General features: G+C 38.8%; 1 protein-coding gene across 1 annotated transcript in view; it reads right to left on the bottom strand.

Annotated features, from left to right (window-relative positions):
- IL6ST (interleukin 6 cytokine family signal transducer) overlaps window positions 1-20,866 on the bottom strand; it is a 33,461-nt gene extending 12,595 nt beyond the window's left edge. Inside the window, exons 1-7 of the mRNA XM_049768110.1 lie at window positions 20,794-20,866; window positions 19,263-19,565; window positions 16,855-16,984; window positions 8,740-8,909; window positions 7,415-7,563; window positions 3,987-4,146; window positions 396-478 (exon numbers count right to left, since the gene is read on the bottom strand). Coding sequence (XP_049624067.1) covers window positions 396-478; window positions 3,987-4,146; window positions 7,415-7,563; window positions 8,740-8,909; window positions 16,855-16,984; window positions 19,263-19,565; window positions 20,794-20,857 — 1,059 coding nt within the window. The 5' untranslated portion in view covers window positions 20,858-20,866. The remainder of the gene's footprint in view (window positions 1-395; window positions 479-3,986; window positions 4,147-7,414; window positions 7,564-8,739; window positions 8,910-16,854; window positions 16,985-19,262; window positions 19,566-20,793) is intronic.
- Between the last annotated feature and the right edge of the window lie 727 nt (window positions 20,867-21,593).

Below are 21,593 nucleotides of genomic sequence, written 5' to 3' on the forward strand. Positions count from 1 at the left end.
AAAATTACACCTGCAGACTTGGGAGACCATTTGGGATGCCAGGGATTGCACCCTGGTTGGCCATGCATATGGCAAACACCCTACCCAGTGTGCTAATCACAGTCCCAGCAAATAAAAGTTTAAGTAAAAAATAATCCATTTATAACAAGATTTAAAATTTACTAGAGGGGCCAGAGAGATAGAATGGAGGTAAGGCGTTTGCCTTGCATGCAAATGGTGGCTCGAATTCCGGCATCCCATATGGTCCCCTGAGCCTGCCAGGAGTGATTTCTGAGCACAGAGCCAGGAGCAACCCCTGAGTGCTGCAAGGTGTAACCCAAAAAACAAACAAACAAAAACCAAAATATTTACTAAAATTTTTAAAAATGTGAGGGTTGTTTTCTTTATTTTCTTACCTTCCACATGAATTGTACAGTTCTATAATCATGAGCATGGCATAGAATAATTTTATACCAGAAACTTGGTGCCCCTGATGGTCCTAAAAAAAAAGACAGAAACATTTAAAAATTAATTTCATAATAGGGGTAAGGAGATAGCTCCAAGGCCCAGTGCCTATGCTCTGCATGAAGGAGGCCTGGGTTCATTCCCTGCTACCACATATGGTCCTCTGCCCCCTTGAAAGAAATCCCTTAACACTTAGCAAGGAATAACTCTTGAGCATCATTAGGTGCGAATTCTATAACAGTAAGCTAAATTCTAAAATTATTTTATTTTTTCCTTAATATTCATTTCAATTACATAGTATTTTATTCTTTACACCAGAATTTTTCTCATACCAGGATGATATATACCTAGAACTTTATAACACACATTCTTTTCAATCTTAAAATTATAAAATTATAAAGGGTGGTGTATACATAGTAAGACTGAAACTCAATCATGAACAACTTTGTAATCAGTCTTAAATAAGAGCAAAAATGGTAAAATTACAAATAACAAATAAAAAATAAGCATAACAAAAAATGGACACTGCTTCTTAAATATTATAAATCATATTTTAATGGGCCAGAGTGATATAGAGTGGGTAGGGTGTTTGCTTTGTAAGTGGCAGACTTTAGATGGGTCCTCACCATCCCAATATGGTCCCCCTTGCATTACTCTCGGGAGTAATTCCTAAGTGCAGAGCTGGGAGTAATCTCAAAACACTTCCAGGTGAGTCCCCCGCAAATTTTAATGTTTAACACACCTAAATGTACATGTATAAAAAATATTAAGAAAATGAAATAAATGTAGTATACTACTTTATTCTATGATTCAGAGTAATAAAAGAGAAAAACATATAGGACTAACGTGATAATCACCGAAGTTGTTCAACTACACTTTATAAAATAATTAGGTTTTGAAAATTCCTATTATAGTTAACTGATTTTTTGTTTGCTTTTGGGCCACACCTGGTGACGCTCAGGGATTACTCCTGGCTGTGTGCTTAGAAATTGCTCCTGACTAGGGGGACCATATGGGACACCGGGGATCGAACCAGGTCTGACCTGGGTCAGCCGCGTACAAGGCAAATGCCCAACTGCTCTGGCATCTAGTTAACTGATTTTTAAAAAATAATTTGTAACATGGTATTCATAAAATTAAAAAGGATCTGAATAAAATAAAAGCAGTGTTGTGTAGATCATAGAGATGATTATATATGGTAAAACAAAGATCAAGAAAGCCTGGGAAATGGCTACTCACACAAGGGGTTCAAATAGATGAGTCTTCTGCAGTAAACCCCCCCCCCCCCCCCCCCGCCATGCCAAATTAAATGTGTTAGAAACAAATTAATGGCCTATACTATTTTTTTTTTTTTTACTATCAAGAGATGCTCAGACACTAAGCAGTATCAGGGGAATATTTGGGGTAACCAATCAAACCCAGTTTGCTTGGGAAGCTAGCTCCCAGCCTGCAATTCTCTCTTCAGCCGCAACCCCATACTATTTCATAACATACAGAAACATAGAGGTTTTATTCTCTAAGCAGAAGATCAATACGCTATTTTCTAAATTTTAGGTGTCAGAGATTTGATATTATGTACCATTTCCTAACAAAATGCACAAGTACTAACACAAATTTTGACTGTATTGTAAAGTATCTAAAGGGACTTGAGAGATCAATGGATTGCAGCATATGCTTTGACTCTAGGAGGCCTGGGTTTGATCCCCAATATCATATGGCTCGGCTCCCTGAGTATGCACCAAGAATGACCGAGAACATAGCTGGAGAAGCCCTGAACATCACAGGGTATACACCAAAAATCAAATCAAAACAAGGTATCTCAGGTACTTGGTCAAACTGACTCAAGTTGTCTCTAAAAGTCCAAGAATCCCATCTTTGGAATTCCTGACCAAGACAAGGAATCTGTTTGAGGACCTTCAAATTTGTGACAGGATCCTTCTTTCTAGCATTTGGAGAAGAAAAAAATTTTCCCCCTTTTTTAGAGCTGCTCCTGGTAGTGATGAGGGAACTGTGTAGTGACAGGAATTGAATTTGGGTTCCCTAAATGCAAACTTAGACCATAGCCCTTTGCACTATCTCCCCACCTCACTAGTCCAAGAGAAAATAAAGATTTCCTGCCTTCAACATTCTCATATCATCTAACTCCCTATAACTTTCTAGAAAAACTATAAGTAAAATGATATAGTTAGTGTTACTCAGGAGTTGGGTAGAGAGTGTTAAAGTCACAGAGATCTAAAAGATTGCAATCAGAAATGTTCAGAAAGGAAAACCTATATGGAAGTTATTTGATGAAAGCACAAGAAATTAGTAATGTTAGCTGCTTTGGGGGGAATTTTTTTTTTTTTTTGGGCCACACCCGACAGCGCTCAGGGATCACTCCTGGCTGTCTGCTCAGAAATAGCTCCTAGCAGGCACGGGGGACCACATGGGACACCGGGATTCGAACCAACCACCTTTGGTCCTGGATCGGCTGCCTGCAAGGCAAACGCCCTGTGCTATCTCTCCGGGCCCTTTGGGGGGAATCTTACTTCAGACCATATATCTTTTTTTTGTTTTGTTTTGAGGCTAGTCAAGTGAAGCAGTGGGAGTGGAGAAGGAACAAAGAAATCTGTAACTGGCTGTGATCAGTTAATTGTAAACACCACTGCACTTGGACCAGCCCAGACCATATCTTTTTATTACTATTGGATTCTATGCTCTCTATATAACAGAGAAGATGAAATAACAGCCATAAACTCGATTCAGAGATTATGTGCTGACAGAAAAAAAGGATAAAAGAACATACAAATATCTTTATGATAGCATGATTTTATTGATTCAGGATACGATTCTCCTCTACTTCTCTGGACCACTGTTGTTTAATAAAATGTTCTAGACCTTTTAAGAAATGGTTCTCTTATGGCTTGTCAGATACCATTTCATGATAATTTTTTATTTCTTTTTTCTGGGCCCCACCTGGCAGCACTCAGGGGTTACTCCTGATTCTGCGCTCAGAAATCACTCTTAGTATGCCGGGGGACCATATTGGGTACTAGGGATTGAACCCGGGTTGGTCCCAAGCCGGCAGCATGCAAGGCAAATGCCCTACAATCTGTGCTCTTTCACTCTAGCCCCATGATAATTTTTTCATAGGTAATATATCTGCATTAGCAACAATGCATATTTAAATTTATACCTTGATGTCCTAGAAAGGGCAAAATGCAATTTGAATAAAATGATCACAAACAAGAAGCAACAATGTCTGTATTATTAAAACTCAACATAATTCTCAGTCAGAATTCCAAAAGCTTTATTTAATTAATTTAAATTAATTTAATTTATTTAATTTCAACAGGTTTATTTATTTGTTTTGTTTGGGGCCACACTCAGCAGTGCTCAGGGGTACTGCCAGATATGTGCTTGGGGATTCACTTCTGGCAGTGCTGGGGAAACACGCAGTGCAGTTAGTCAAAACTGGCCTCCTGTAGGAAAAAACATGTTCTAAGCCTGCTGAGTTATCTCTCTGACCCCAACTGTATTTCTTCATGTACTTATTTACTTACTATCTTGAGAAGTGACCCCACTTGCTTCTTCACTCCAGTTACTCCAGAATCCTAAACCATCAGATTTCATACAACGAATCCTAAACACATATTCTGTAAAAGGTTTCAGGTCCTGAACAGTAAATGAAGTTCGGGTAGATGGTGTATCTTCAGGAGGAACCTAAAAACAAAGCCAATTGAGCAATATAAAAAGGCATTAATATATTTTTATAGTTCAAGACTAAACTCCAACTCTATAGAGAAATAACTGCAAGTCAAAAAGTCAAAAACAGTAACTAACTAGGATTATATTATATTATTATATCCTATCATATTATATTACGTTGAAACTGTCAAGTACAGAAAGTTCTTCAGGTGAACCCACAGGGATTAGGAGAAAAAGACTAAGAGAGACAGTTTCACACGATGTGGTCCAAATTCAGGAACATTTGACAAGTTCTCTTATTACAAACATGTACTTTGCTCAGATAATCCCATCCCCACTCCCATGAAGTCAGAGAAAACGATGAGTTCTGAACCATTTACTCCCATATTGATAGGCTTCTTCTCCTTCCAAATACAAGGATCAAACTAATTTAATCAACTTCCCATTACCAATTACAAACCAGGTAAAAGAAATGAGATGTTCACCAACAGAAGTGCTCTCCTACAGACCTTTATGATTTGTAAACATGCTTTAGTGCTTTAGCACTGCTAGGTGTGTCCCACAAACACAATCCAAATTCAACTAAAAAAGTTTCAAATGGATGAGAGCAACGTCTTTGGGTACACAGTCATCTTCTTTTTCAACCTTACACGAATCACACCAATCACTTCCTTAATCTAAAAGGTTGGCAAATTTTCTAGAGGGTTAGATTTTAAATATTTTACGCTGTGGGCAAGATGGGTCCTCCGTTAACTACTGAACTTTTTAACTGAAGCACAAAAATAGCCAGGGACATGTGTAGACAAATCAGTGTGGATAGGTTCCAATGAAACTTTATTTAAAATAAGAGATGGCAATGTTCGAACCAGATCAGCTCCATAGACTATTGTATTTGCCGGCGTATAAGACAACTGGGTGTATAAGACGACCCCCTAATTTTGCAGTTAAAACATAGGTTTAGGCCTATATTCGCTGTATCAGACAGAATGTTCCTGTGCTGCATGTGTTGCATGTGCTCCTGTGCTCCTGTACCACAGTGAGCCAATCACAACAAGCAAAGGTTCAAAGGTTATATTGTAATAGTCATCCTCTCTGACTCTGGCCAATCTGAGCATGCTTTTAACAGTGTAGATTCGGGTACAGAACACTGTATAATTTGCATGCACAAAAAGCCTGCTTGGATTGGCTGAGTTAGAGAGGTGGTCTTAGCAGCCTGGCAGTGATTGGTGCAGGATCGAGTTGGAAAATTCGTTTTGTGGCAATATTCAATTTTCGTTTAGCGGCATATTGAAACATTTTTCGGGATATACTCTGCGTATAAGACGACCCCCGATTTTCGGTTGACTTTTTTTGTTTCAAAAGTCGTCTTACACGCCGGAAAATACGGTAACTCTTCTCGAACAAGATGTAAACCAAGCCATGAAATCTCTTGGGTACACAGCAGAAAGCTATAATATCCAGAGACAATAGAGATGAGGGCCAGCCCATGATATGAAGCTTGTCACAAAGAGTGGTGAGTGCAGTTAGAGCACCAACCACAATAATAACTACCATGACAATAATAGTTGAAATTTATCACTCTGGGCAAGAACTGGGTGCTCAAAGTAGATAAAATTATATGCATGGTACCCCCTCATTGACAATAGTGCAAACCACAGTGTCAGAAATGAGAGGAGACTGCCTGTCCCAGTGACAGCCAAGTGTGGGGGATGGGAAGAACATAGGGGACAGTGGTGGTGGGAGAGTTTCACGGTGAAGTGGTGTACATTCTATGACTGAAATCCAACTATGAACATTTCTGTAACCATGGTGCTTAAATAATTATTAAAAAAGAAGAAAAGAAAACTGGCCAAGCCCCTGCCATGTTGTGGCCACACCTGATGCTTCCAAAAACGAGAATCATCATTTCCCTGATATTTTTTTTTTGGGGGGGCCACACCCAGTGACGCTCAGGGGTTACTCCTGGCTATGCACTCATAAATCGCTCCTGGCTTGAGGGGCCATATGGGATGCTGGGAGATCAAACCGTGGTCCATCCTAGGTTAGTGGTGCAAGGCAAACTAAGGCCCTACCACTTACACCATCACTCCTGGCCCTTCTTGATATTCTTGTCTCATTATCCCTCTATAATTTCCTATGTGAACACCAATCTGAACAAATTTCAAATTGCAGTTTTCGGGCCTGATATCATCAAGGCTTTTTGGAGCAAGTAGCAGGCACTCCAACCCCCTAATCTTCGTTCTTCTAGGGGACCTTGAAGCTGAGTACATGCCCCTAAAAGTTTCAGTATCGGTAATAGTAGTTTGTACTTCGGGCAACTTTGTTTGATGCTGTCATCCCTATAAGAACACCCCAATTTAATAGAATGGACAGCTAACAAGAGCTTACTAAATCTGTCATTTTATTGATGACTTCATTGGAGATACAGTAATTTTCACAAATGTGTTTGCTACTATACCTTTTCTTTCCTTTAAAATTTTTCTATTTTTTAAATAGCTTTGTTTTCATTCACAATTCTAGCAACAAATGTATTATAATCAACTATGTGATACATTTTCTTTAAATTACAAAAAACGAGGTGTCAAGGTAGAATTTGACATGCAGGTACATTTGTAAGCTCTTTTCTATCTTACCCATGCAATCTCATTAGTTCTTCTACTCTACTTTCTTACTTATTTCTGTTCCTTTCACTTCCAACAAATACATTAGTCCTACCAGCTTGCATCACTTTTATATTTCACTTAGAGTCAACTGCATACAGTAAAGTCTTCTTTATTTTTGGAAGTCTTTATATTTAGTCTTGTTTAAAATACATAATAAAAGAGGTGTCACACAAGTTTTGAAAACTAAGATGTTCTAAGATGTGATTGAGGTCTGGAGATACTGCAATGGATGAGATGCTTGCCCTGCATGTGGCCATACTGGGTTTGATCTTTGGCACTACATATGATTCCTGAGCCCTGCCAGCAATAATCCCTAAGATCAGTGGCAGAGTAAGTCCTGAGAATAGCCAGGTGTGACCAAAAACTGTAGGGTGGGGTACATTATGAAAACTTTATAGCAATTTTTCAAAGTGGATAGTAATGTGCCCCTAGAGATATGGAGATATCTAAAGTCTCAACTACATTTTGGTGATGCTTTCTGCTTGTTCCCTTAAGTTAGATTTCCTGGGGGTGCTGAGTTACTTATTTTTATTTAAAGGAAGACAATTAAGTTTGGAAACAATTCTGTATTACAGGGTTACAAGAAAGACTATTTGAATCAAGATTAACTTTCGGTTTACCTGATTCCAAGTTGAAGCATCTTTGGTCTTGTATTGAATAATGTATTTCAGACTAGGTAACTGATCTGTGTTGATCCATGACAATCTTAAGATAGTAGGAATCATCTTTGAGTTGGTGACTAATAAATCATATGGTGGATCGGGCATAACTAAAGAAAAAAGTTTGTTATTTACGCTTATGATTTCTTATACAAACTCAAATACATTTTTTATAATTTATCTCAGTCATTTTCATATGAACTAATTTCCCTTACAATGATACAATACCACAGTTTTTATAATTAAGAAAGTTTAAGGAGCTAGTTTTCCTTGTCAGCTTATTACACTTACTAATCTTTCAGGTTCAGATATCAAAAGAAAATTGCCAATTTTATGAACAAAATTAAGTATGAACAATTTTATTTAATTTTAATTATTTTTAAAGCTGAATACTTTAATCAGTCTGCCAGCAGTCGCAAAACTGGCCAGCCAGGATTGCCTCTCGAAGAAGACAAGTATGAACAATTTTAAACATAAAGTACTATGGCTATTATGCTGTAAAACATTTTATATTTATTTTAAATACCAGGTTTGTTTTTTTGTTTTGTTTTTGGGTCACACCTGGTGGCGCTCAGGGGATACTCTTAGTTCTGCGCTCAGAAATCGCTCCTGGCAGGCACGGGGGACATATGGGATGCGGGGATTCAAACCACCATCTGTCTTGGATCAGCTGCGTGCAAGACAAATGCCCTACCGCTGTGCTATCTCTCCAGCCCCTTTAAATACCAGTTTTTAATATTAAAATTAAAAATAGTTCTAACAGTATAACTGAGCTATAACTTTTAACTTTCCAAAGGTCACTTAATAAAACAAGATGAAGCATGTTTGGTCCTGCATTGAATGTTACATTTCAGATTTAAATAATCCTGAATATTTGAGTTGATCCATGTCAATTTTAAAATAGTAGAAAGCTCCTCTGAGTTGTTGTTGTTAATATGTCAGTTTGCATACTAAAACTTAAAAAACTGGGGTTGGAATGATAGTGGATAAGGCATTTGCCTTGTTCACAGTTGACTGAACTTGATCCCTGGTAGCCCATATGGTCCTCCCAGTCCACCTGGAGTAATTTCTTAGCCAGAAGTAACCTCTATGTACTGCTGAGTGTAACTTCCAAACAAAAACCTTATAAAAACAAAGTGCAATATAAATCATACTAATAAATATATATCAGTATAATTAATGTAATTATTATTAACATGGTTCTAATATATTAGTACAACCACTATAGTTCTAATAAATTGTACTATGTTTTTCTAATATATACTCAGTTTCAGGTTAAAACTTACATCGGTCCACAGGATCAAAGTCAATTGGATCTGAAATAACCTTCCCAAGTTCATTTTCTGCTTCTACCCAAACTTGAAGGTTGACAAAAAACACAGGCTCAAAATTAACAGTGCATGAGGTGATAGGATCGCCACGTTTTGTTATACAATCTTCAAATTTTTCTGTTGCCCTAAATACAAAATTGGGAGAATTGTTTGTTAAAAACAAATCTGAAAAGGTTAGAATGAAAAAGGTTACCGAACAAGAGTTTGATGAGACCTAGCTCAAAATAATTAAGTTAATTCCAGTAAGTCTAAAATAAACTGGTTGCTGAAAACAGAATTTCTTTGTTATTGTTGTTTCTTTTTGGGGGGAGGGCACATCCAGTGACTCTCAGGGGTTACTCCTGGCTATGCACTCAGAAATTGCCCCTGGCTTGGGGGACCATATGGGATGCTGAAGGATCGAACTGTGGTCTGTCCTAGGCTAGCGTGTGCAAGGCAGACACCTTACCACTTGTGCCACCACTCCGAACCCTGAAAACAAAATTTCTTTTTTCTTTTAAAAACAAAATTTCTTGAAAAAAGAACTAAATGCCCACTTTTTTTTTTTTTTTTTTTTGGTTTTTGGGCCACACCCGGTAACGCTCAGGGGTTACTCCTGGCTATGCGCTCAGAAGTCGCTCCTGGCTTGGGGGACCATATGGGACGCCGGGGGATCGAACCATGGTCCGTCTCCTAGGCTAGCGCAGGTAAGGCAGGCACCTTACCTCCAGCGCCACCGCCCGGCCCCCTAAATGCCCATTTTTAAAGAACAAATTATTTATATATATAAAAGCCTTGACAGTTTTTAGTGTTCAAAGCCTTTTAAAATAAGGCACAGAGGACTATACAAAATATGAAACAAAAATATTAAAGTGACACCATATTTTCCAGTCATATTTTCTCTTTAGTAAGTTACAATGAAATCTTGCAACAAGATTTAAAGATAAGGATAAAAAAAACACAAGAGGGAGGGTCCTGAGAGATAGTACAGCAGATAAAGGGTTTACCATGCAAGTGACCTACCTGGGCTCAATTTCCAGTACCCCATATGGTCACCTAAACCTCAAGAGAAATGATCACTGACTGCAGAAGCAGGAGTAAGGAATAAGCATCAACAGGTATGGCGCCAAGCAAACAAATGAATAAATAAATAATTTATATAAAACACAAGGATACTGAGTAAGAAACTTATTTAATGTTGGTACAATTGAAATTTGAAATTCCATCATGGGTCTTTATTCTTGGGACTTAATGGAAACCATCTTTCTGTATTTCCTTCTAGATCTTATTGCCTTGTGCAATCTATAGGCCCCTTTTCTACCATGGTAGCTTTCTCTTTTTCCAGTATTTACATTTTCCTTCAGTAATTCCCATCTAAGTTGAAGACAACTTTTGTGTTGATGAATCAAACTATATCCCAGACCCAGATCATTTTCTTAAACCCCTACAGTGACTAGTGAGCTGTTTGTGGGTGCTTCAACTCAGTGACTTAATAATCCAAACTTAATACTTAGCATTACCTCTTTTGTTTAATGATGGTATGATTTTTTTCTGCTCAGGTAAAAAAACCTAGTAATGATATATATATTGTTTTTTTTTGGTTTTTGGGCCACATCCGGCGATGCTCAGGGGTTACTCCTGGCTGTCTGCTCAGAAATAGCTCCTGGCAGGCACGGGGGCCCATGTGGGACATCGGGATTCGAACCAACCACCTTTTGGTCCTGGATCGGCTACTTGCAAGGCAAACACTGCTGTGCTATCTCTCCGGGATTGATCTATATTTTAAAGCACTTAATTCTTTGTTTTCTTTTGTTTTGTTTTTCAGCCACACCCAGTGATGCTCAAAGGTTACTCCTGGCTATGCGCTCAGAAGTCGCTCCTGGCTTGGGGGACCATATGGGACGCCGGGGGATCGAACCACGGTCCGTCCTAGGCTAGCGCAGGCAAGGCAGGCACCTTCCTGGCTTATGGGATGCCGAGGGATCGAACCAGGATCCATCATCCTAGGCTGGTGCACACAAAGCAGAAACCTTACGGCTCATGCCACCACTCTGGCCTCTCTTTTTATTTTTTTTTTTTTGGTTTTTGGGCCACACCCGGTGACGCTCAAGGGTTACTCCTGGCTATGCGCTCAGAAGTCGCTCCTGGCTTGGGGGACCATATGGGACGCCGGGGGATCGAACCACGGTCCGTCCTAGGCTAGCGCAGGCAAGGCAGGCACCTTACCTCCAGCGCCACCGCCCGGCCCCTCTTTTTATTTTTTTTTAAACTTTATTTATTGATTGGTTTTTGAGCCACACCCAGTGGTACTCAGGGGCTACTCTAGGCTCTGCACTCAGAAATTGCCCCTGGAGGCTGGAGGACCGTATGAGTTGCTGGGAATCGAACCAGGACCCTCCCAGGTCGGCCGCATGCAAAGCAAATGCCCCACCATTATGGTATCTCACTGACCCCCACTTAATTCTTTTAAAAAAATTATTTCAGGGGCCGGAGCAGTGGTGCAGAGCAGTTAAGGTGTCTGCCTTGCTGGCGCTAGCCTAGAATGAACCATGGTTTGATCCCCCGGTATCCAATATGGTCCCCCAAGCCAGGAGTGATTTCTTTTTTTTTTTTTTTTTTTTTTGGTTTTTGGGCCACACCCAGCGATGCTCAGGGGTTACTCCTGGCTGTCTGCTCAGGAGTAGCTCCTGGCAGGCACGGGGGACCATATGGGACACCGGGATTCGAACCAACCACCTTTGGTCCTGGATCGGCTGCTTGCAAGGCAAACGCCACTGTGCTATCTCTCCGGGCCCCCAGGAGTGATTTCTGAGCGAATAGCCAGGAGTAACCCCTGAGCGTCAACAGGTATGGCCCCAAAAAACAAGAAAAATGATTTCATTAATAGTTAAGGGCTTTTAGGGTGGTTATCAAGGAGAGTTTGTTTTTGGAGTCACTCCTATAGTGCTCAGAGGCTTACTCTCAAATGTTTAGAAGTCACCCTTGGCAGTACTCAGGGTACCATGTGGTGGTACCAAGGACAGAATGAGGCCTCTGGCATTCAAAGCATACACTTCTTACCATTGAGCTATCTTTCTGATCCAATACTGACAGTTTTATGTTCTCTCTTCACCAAAAATGATCTATTTCCTATGACCATAATACAGTTTATTTTCTTTCCCAAAAAGGAATTCTTGCTATACTAGTAACAGTTTTCTTAAAGTTCATTATGCTGTTACTAACAATGGAATGCTAGAAAATGTTAAAATACATATGAATTTTTTATCAACCCTCCTTCCCCATTCTATCAGCTTCTTTCTACTCAAAACTAAGCACTGATATTTGGCATTATATGGGAAAGTTTCAAGTGGTATTACTTTACTTATTCGTAAGTTGAAATTATGTATTGATCTTTTAAATATAGCACACTATTTTATAAAATGAATAAATGCAAAATAAAATAAATCAAATCTAGGGGAATAGAGGAAATGGTACAGGACAAAAGGAACTTCAATTGCTTTTCCTTTTTTATTTTATTATTTTTGGTTTTTGGATCACACCTGGCAGCGCTCAGGGGTTACTCCTGGTTCTAAGCTCAGAAATCGCTCCTGGCAGGCTCGGGGGACCACATGGGATGCTGGGATTCAAACCACAGTCCTTCTACATGCAAGGCGAATGCTCTACCTCCATGCTATCTCTCTGGCCTCGGAACTTTAATTTTTTTATATGGCACAGTTGCTGCGGACACCTCTCTGCTGCCTGCAAGGAAGATCTCCAGCTGGCATATCAGATCTATCACCAAAACTCAGGGTTGCCATCTAATTCTAAACCAATTTGGAACTCTATCCCTCTCTACTTGTCTATTTATCACTGCTTTGATCAAAACCATACAGCTCTGAAGAACTACTGCCAATATTTCTTCATAATCTCATGTAGAAAGAGAACTGCTGTGAAATTGATGATGTAGAATGAAAGTGGTAGTAGAATTTTCTTCAGATTATCAAGAAACCAGCCCTTGCCTGACAGGGGGAACTAAAATGAAGTATCATGTATTAGTCACTACCAGAGCTACACAAACTAGACACTGTCAAAAATGATCTCTATTTGTGGGGGTTCCTTAAGACTTGAATTAGGAAAGTGGATTCTATCAAAGAACTGGGTAACTGTAATCAACTTACACAAAATAAGTTATGAATATGGCAATGGTGAATATTTTTAGTAAAATATCTTAGGAGACAATGACAATGAGAGCTCAGCTGCTTTCCATGGCCACAGGAGTGACTTCCTGGTCAGTAACACAGTACATAAACGCTAGTATTACTTCTGCCAAAACATTTCCATATATTCTTTCACTTGTACCATCCTGAGTAATTTGGCAAAAGAAAAACTGGACTGAAAAAAATAGTATATGGGTAAGGTGCTTGTCATAGTAAAGAAAGATGGGATGGGATCTTGACTGGTGTTATAAAAGAATGTGAAGGGGACTGGTAAAGTTTTACATCTGGATGTGATTTACAAAGGTGTAAGAACTAACTAAAATTCTTCAAATGGGACTGAAGATACAGGATTAAAGCACCTGACTTGCATGTAACTGACCCTGGTTCGATTTTCAACATCATATATTGTACCCTGAACACTTCCAGGAACAATCCCTGACCACCATGGATGTGACCACTCTCCACCTTTGCACCCCTCCCAGAAAAAGAAAACTCTCTGAATAATTCCCTTAAGATATCTAATGATAGTTAGTATGTAAACATATTTTACTTACAAACAACACATTTAATATAAATATTAATATAAATATAAATTTAATATAAATGATATACAACACTGTAAATAAGGAAGTATGCAAGGGTCAACTAATGTCTGCAACTCACTTTGAAAGTGGAAAAAAAAAAGGGATGATAAATGGATAAAAAACAGCATTAACAGACACATTAAGAACAAATATTGTACCATTTCCCGCCCGGCTCTGGAGGGAGGGTTTGGGTGGAGGTGGTGAACTTCCAGGCTTCCAGCCCTTGAAGAATCTTTCTTCTTCCTGAGAGCCGGGAGTGCTTGCCAGCATGGGGGATGGCGGGCCTCCTCCATGCCAAAGGCCTTTTTAACCAGGCCTAGGAGGGGTGCGGGGCTTGGGTCATCCCAGCACCCTTCCACCTCCTCCCTCCAGAACTCCAGGGCTACCCCTGGGCCACACGCTAGCCCCCGCGTGAAAAATACAGACAATTATTTGGATATTAGTGCATTTGTCATATACAGAATGTCTATGTTGTATACTTTCCTTCCCTCCTTGGCTCACCACCCAAAAAACTCATTTTTAGTCCTTTACTACCTCACTACCAATGCCTATTACCCCACATTTAACTGTTTTTACCCCCAGTTCTTGGTTCCCCATGAAGCACAGTATTATCCCCACCCATGCTAGCTGCCAACCAGTTACCAAAGTGGAAAAATAGACTCTCAGGCTGAAAGGAAACCAGTACTCTGTTCCTACTTATCTATTCTCAGCAGCCGCCTGTCCTTCACCTTCCTTCACTGTGTAACTGTGGTTGCTACCATAACTAGGTTTCTGATTAGTTCCCACTCAAAGGCATTTTCTGATATGAAAATGCTAGGAGTCATTTTGCAGACTCCAGAAGGCCAAATCACAGACCAAAGTGGCGTCCAGGATTCAGCACTCTCCTCCTGACTACTATTTTTAATGACAAAAGGGACATGCATTTATGAATATCCTAAATGCATTCCCTTAACCACTATAACGCTTACTGAGTATCCCCTTATACAGTAAAATTGTGCCCTCCCTTCCTCCCTCCCTCCCTCCCTCCCTTCCTTCCTTCTTTAACAAGGAATTATGGTAGAAGAGTCTTTTGCTTTAGAATTCATGTTAGAACCAAGTTAAGGGGATTGTTGGACTTGTTCCCTTGGCTCCCCAAAGTCACCAATAATACATTGTTCCTCTTTTGCATAGGCTTATTAAAATGGGAAAATACTACATATGCAAACAAGTTATTATCTAACAGAGATAGGAACACAAATTTTGTAATGCAGTTAGGCCTTATATCCTGAACACTGGCATAATGACTTAGCTCAGGCCTCCAAAGAATGGGCATTGCCCATACACCCCTGAACCATTGACCATCTATGGAAAAAAACACAATTGTCTATCAATGTCACCAGGAGGCAAACCTCTACCAGGGGAGACCCTGCCACTACCCTGGCATTGGCTTTACTCCAAGGAGTATTCCCTTGACACCCAGATGACTCAGCGACAGCAGCAACTTGCTTACAGAGCAGGACGCTTTGCATCTGATGATGAGGTGAAACTGGAGGATGCTACACATCCTGACTTCAATGAAACACAGAAACCAGAATCCTTCTCACACAGAAACCAGAATCTTAAACTATATAAATCTGACAATAACAATAGCTAATGTGTGAAAAAATTTCACCATGGCCACAGAAAATGAATCAGCGTTTGGACAACCTAGGAGGCCTGGAGCTCAGAGTCGGTCTTATGCCAGAGAATTTCAGGAATGTCTTTTTGTATTTAGGACAGGTTATTTTTTTCTTCCATTTTACCCATATTTTCTTGGCCTATGCAAACAACAACACTTGCCACTCTCACACCGTTAGTGCTGTATTTTTTTTAAATTCTTATCCTTTTTTTAAAAAAAGAAGAGCTTACTAAAGTTTCTGCTGGTGCTTCAATGAATTCATTGTGAGTCAACAGTTTTCAAAAATATTCTTTCCTTTCTCTTCCATCTCTAGTTTTCCTTTCAATTTTCTATTTTATTTTTAAAAAAAAATGTTACTTTTGGTCTTCCTAGAAATGTATTATTATCAGTTATGGCAACTATGTAATGCATTTTCTTTAATTAAATTTAAAAAAAGAAAAAAAGGAACAAATAATAGTAAAATGTTTACTGTACAACTGAGGCAATAAGAATGTATAAGTGTTTTTTGTAGGTCCAGAAAGATGGCTTAAAGAGGTATAGCACATGCTTTGTGTGCAGGAAGTCCAGACTTTATCCCTGGCACTGCATGGTTCCCTAACTACCACCAAGAGTGATCCCTGAACACTTACAGATCTTGTTCCCCATTTCATCCCAATAAAAATTCATTGACTATAAAATTATTTAAAATGTTATGTGATTAAATTTCATAATAAATTAAACAAGCTTTGGATAATTTTGGAAACTGGAGGGCAGGGGATCAAACTCAACCTGACCAAATCTCTGTATCCAATAGCAGTGTTTAGAAAATAAAGGAAGAGAGTAATATGTTTAACAACATATAACATTTACTTTAACAACTTATAAGAAAAAAAAAGATGGCAGAACTTAAGTTTACTGACGTTATGCTTAAAGACATACTGATTTGCAACACAGGGAGTATGTCTAGATCTTGATTTGAACTGAGAAAATTTGAATACCAACTAAAAATGTAATACTAAAAAATTCAATAAGCAATTTCAATTTTATTTGGAGGCAGCAATGTTTTCTACAGAAGCAGTGGGGAGGGAGGGAGGAAAACTGGGAAACACTGGTGGTAGAAAATGTGCACTTGTGAAGGATGGTGTACATGGTAATACTGAAAATCGGGAACCATTCTATAACTAGCGTTAAATAAAAAGACAAATGAGTAAAAAAATGTACTATAATACTTAAGGATGATATAGATCATCTGAGATTTTATTCAAGATAGTATAACTGGGGGCCCGGAGAGATAGCACAGCGGCGTTTGCCTTGCAAGAAGCCGATCCAGGACCAAAGGTGGTTGGTTCGAATCCCGGTGTCCCTTATGGTCCCATGTGCCTGCCAGGAACTATTTCTGAGCAGACAGCCAGGAGTAACCCCTAAGCAACACCGGGTGTGGCCCAAAAACCAAAAACAAACAAACAAACAAACAAAAAGATAGTATAACTGGGACTGTTGAGATAAAAAGGAGTCACTTGCCTTGCATGTGGCAAACCCACTGGTCCTACATCTTGTGGTACCCTGATCATTAACAGGAATGATTAAAAGGCTAAGAACTTACCTTTACTATTACTACTTAGCAAATAAAAATATCTATATAACTGACTAACAATATGTTCAGTGTATAACTTACCATTCAGATTTTAAAGTGAAGTTTGTATCTAGCATTGTTGTTCTTCCAGGATCCCATTGACACATCATGTTCTTCATTTTCTTCTTTTCTTTCACAATGCAACTCAAATTTGTAGGTTTTTCAGGAGGCACTAAAAGGAAAAGATCAGTAGTTCAAAACTCTATTTTCACAAATAACATGCAAAATATATGCATAAGATACTTAAAATCCAAAAAAAAAAAAAAAAAAAAAAAAAAGGAAAAATCTATGGACAGGGCCAGGAATGTGGCACAGGTACAAACAAATGCACATGGTCTTTCAAATTTATACAGTTCTGAACACCACCAGGTGTGCCTTCATGACAATAAAAAATAAAAAGAATATATCTGAAATTAAACTATGAAGGACGTTGTGGATCACAATGGATTCAATAAAATAAAATTTATAAAAAGCATAAAAAGAGTGTTGACTTGGGGCCGGAGAGATAGCACAGCAGTGTTTGCCTTGCAAGCAGCCGATCCAGGACCTAAGGTGGTTGGTTCGAATCCCGGTGTCCCATATGGTCCCCCGTGCCTGCCAGGAGCTATTTCTGAGCAGATAGCCAGGAGTAACCCCTGAGGGCTGCCGAGTGTGGCCCAAAAACCAAAAACCAAAAAAAAAAAAACTGTTGACTTAACATTCAATCCCTATAAACAAATTCCTATAATCATAACTACTTGAAAGTTTAGGTATTTTACTACCTAAAAAAGTACAGGGAGGTAGGTGTATATTCCTATCCAAAAGTCATTAAGGAGTATGTATACATTTATAAACTCATTAATAACTGATTCAAAATATCAACTGATTTCACTATTAAACATTTTAAATATTTCTATGTAAAAGCAATTAAATAAAAGCAAGGTGATTCACAGTTTTCTTTGTAATAATTTTCCAGTAAAGAAAAAGCAGATGTTCAAATCATAATCTAGCAACCCACAAATTTGAAAAGGTTACTAATATTAAATTACTATATAAAGAATCCAGCACTTATTTATATCAGTATATTTATTTCTCCAGTATTTGCCTTTCAGGCCAACTTTATTTTCTCTGCAGGATTTTCTCAGCAATTAGATACTAGAATTATAGTAACATAGTCATATTTTAAACAATACTTTAGAGAGGATCTTATGTAAAATATTTATCAAGAAAACTGATTTTCAAAAGGATATAAAATATGTATTACCCTTTAGGCTTAGTATACCATCATAATACAATTTTAAAAATAAATATTCCCCCATAATGTAAGAGCTGAGACCCAGAGAGACAGTACAATGGGTAAGGTACTTGCTTTGCACACACTTAGTTTTAATCACCATATCACATGTTCCCCCACAGATCTCTCAGGAGAGATGCCTGAGCACAGAGCACTGTATTTTCCAGTGTATAAGACGACTGGGCATATAAAACAACCCCCTACTTTTCCTGTTATAATACATTGGGTTTGTGGAGCCGGAGAGATAGCACAGCAGTAGGGCATTTGCATTGCAAGCAGCTGAACCAGTACCAACGGTGGTTCGAATCCCGACATCCCATCTGGTCCCCCATGCCTGCCAGGAGCAATTTCTGAGCACAGAGCCAGGAGTAACCCCTGAGCGCCACCAGATGTGGCCCAAATACCAAAAAAACAAAAATAGGGTTTGGGCTATATTTGTCATAAGATTACCTCTCTTTTAATGCACAACAAATGGAAATTAAAAAAAGTAAGAGAAAAACAGTAGAACCCTCAAAGATTAACAGTATATGTTTAATAAAGCTAGACTCTGGAGTGCCAACAATCATTTTACATTTGTCATTTGTAATGAGTGACTGAGATTTTTTTAATTGTGATCTATCTACATTGAGAGCAGGGAGACAGGGCTCCCAAGAGCAGCTGGCAGGGGTGCAGTGATTAATAGGACAGCTAGAGGGAGACAAAGCACCTCCTCAGTGTTCCATAAAGCTGAACAGAGGACTGAGCACGGGGAAGCTGCATACCCAAAGCTGCATACCTGGCGGCTGGATGAGATGGAGTGCTCAGTAACTCAATTCCTCTGTGTGCCCCGAAAGATTAATCAGGACAAGCAGAGGACTGAGTGATGATGCCTGGCAGCTGGATGTAATGAGGAGGTAAGAGGGAAGCGGATCACTCGTCCCTGAAGCTGGAGTAAGTTTCAGATTGCCCTATACCGGTGTATAAAACAACCCCAACTTTTAAGAAGTTTTTCATGGGTTAAAAAGTCATCTTATATGCCAGAAAATACTGTAAGGCCTGAATACAGTCAGATATGGGCCCCAAACAAATCAAAAAGAATAAAAAATTTAAAAATAAGAACTGACAGGTTATTGCATTTCATAAAAATATATTTCAGGAGGCATGGCAAAATCTGAAATAAAACAATCAGAAAACTTACATCCTGTAGTTACTTGGATTCCATAAACGGTCTGATTAATCTGTCCAAATATTCGAATGTTGCAGGTAAGTGGGAAGCTTGATGACACATTTATAAATGTGGCACTAGATGCTGTTCTGTTTATGACAGTGCATTGTTCACTAGGAACAACATTATGTTTTTGCTTCCAGAAAATATCATTAACGCTCACACCGTACTTTTTCATACATTTTTCCTTTAGGACACAAATTGCAGTGAAATTAGAACCACTTCGTACTGTTGGAGATTCGGGAGTGATATAACCACAAAGTTCTATAGATTGACCTAAAAAGTAATAATACATGTAAAAGCAATTGAAATTTCCTGACACAAAATGACAGTCTTCATCATTACATCCATTTAATCTTCCTAAAATATCTCTACAGACACTAAGAACTAAAAAAATTAAGTCAGAATTGAATACCTTCATTTATGAAAGTTATCTAATCTAAGATCTAGAATTACATCTATAAAAACAAAACCAGTGAAAGATTTAGCTCTTTATATAATGGTCTAAACTTTATAATAGTCTAATTTTGTTTTAAGAACCACAGATGACCCGCAGCATGATTCCTATTTGCCCTATCACCAATTCTATTCCACGATTCTGACTACAGAGAATAAATTAAACCTTTAGTGGTTGTCTTTTTTCCTCTCCAGTTCTGACTTTGTTGGGTTGTAGAAGGGGGGGGGGGGGATATTCATTGTTCACATATCAAAATTCAAGTAGCGGAATCAGGGAGACAGCTTAAAGAACTGGACAGCACATTCTTGGCATCTGAGAAGTCCAAGTTTGATTCCCTGGCACCATGTGCTGCAATTTTAATTTTCATTCCCAAGCACTGCTCTTTTGAGTACTTTGCCAGAAGTAACCCCTGAACACTATGAGGTATGGCCGAAAAAAATCCAAAAAGTTTTTTTTTAAAAACAAGATCAAGCAATAAAAGAAATAGCAGAAAATGAAACAAAAATGCAACATATGTAATTTTTAAAAAGTTTATAACATACACTTCCATATTAGAAAACAAAGAGGGGGGGGGCGGAGAGAGCATGGAGGTAAGGTGTTTGCCTTTCATGCAGGAGGTTATCGGTTCGAATCCCAGTGCCCCAAATGGTCCCCCGTGCCTGCCAGGAGCAATTTCTGAGCCTGGAGCCAGGAATAACCCCCGAGCACTGCTGGGTGTGACCCAAAAACCACAAAGAAAAAAAGAAAAGAAAAAGAAAAAAAAAGAAAAGAAAACAAAGAGGGGCTGGAGCAGTAGCATGGCAGGTAAGGCACTTGCCTTGCAAACACACACACACACATACCCTCTTCTCTCTTTGTTTTCTCCTTTTTCCTCTCTCTTATCTCTCATCTCATGCCTACCCCAGGAACACTCCATTTCTGGGGTTTCTTACATCAACTTGAGTTGACTAATCTACTTTACAGAAACAGTAAAAGTAAAGAGCCTTTACAGAGTTCTCTTCTCATGTTTCCCAAATAAAGGTATTTATGGGATTTTATGAGTCTTACCTAGAGTTTCAGAGGTGAAGAAAATAGCCAAGAATGGCACTATCCAAATCTGCAATGCCAACATCTTGAAAAAATATTCTGCAAAAGACATGAATATATTTTTAATAATCCTTCTCTTATTACATATAAGTTATGATGTAAAGCCTAAAGATTTTTTTCCCAGGGCCAGAGAGATAGCATGGAGGGAGGGCGTTTGCCTTGCATGCAGAAGAAAGGTGGTTCGAATCCCGGCATCCCATAGGTCCCACGAGCCTGCCAGGAGTGATTTCTGAGAGAAGAACCAGGAGTAACCCTTGAGCGCTGCCGGGTGTGACCCAAAAACCAAAAGCCAAAAAAAAGGGTTTATTTCCCCCATTGCATAGTTGTAGAAAACAAATTTATGTCTTCAAAATAGCCTTCTTTATTTCCCATGAAGTTATTGTTACCTAAAACTTTGCTGGAAACCTAATATAGTAAGAAAGCAATCCTATTGATTATGTAAAGTCTTACACTACTAATAAATAACATATGAGATTATGAACTTAAACAAATTTCAGAGGCAAAACCACCATTTTATCAAATATATCAAAAAATATTTGATAAAATGGTGGTGGGAGGAGAGGAATCTTCGTGATTCACAGCACAACTAAAATTATCTTGGGATTTTGGCCAAAATGGCAGAGAAGGGTGCACTATGAATCACACCAGGTCAAAAATGCAACCAAATAGAAAGGATCAAAGGACTCTTGAAGTTCCAACTGAAAAGAATCTGTAGTAACCTGAGGAATACAGCTAAAATCCCTGAGGGAGTTTCCACTTTA

This window comes from Suncus etruscus, chromosome 2 (assembly GCF_024139225.1).
Source record: "Suncus etruscus isolate mSunEtr1 chromosome 2, mSunEtr1.pri.cur, whole genome shotgun sequence".
Taxonomy (NCBI): Eukaryota; Metazoa; Chordata; class Mammalia; order Eulipotyphla; family Soricidae; genus Suncus; species Suncus etruscus.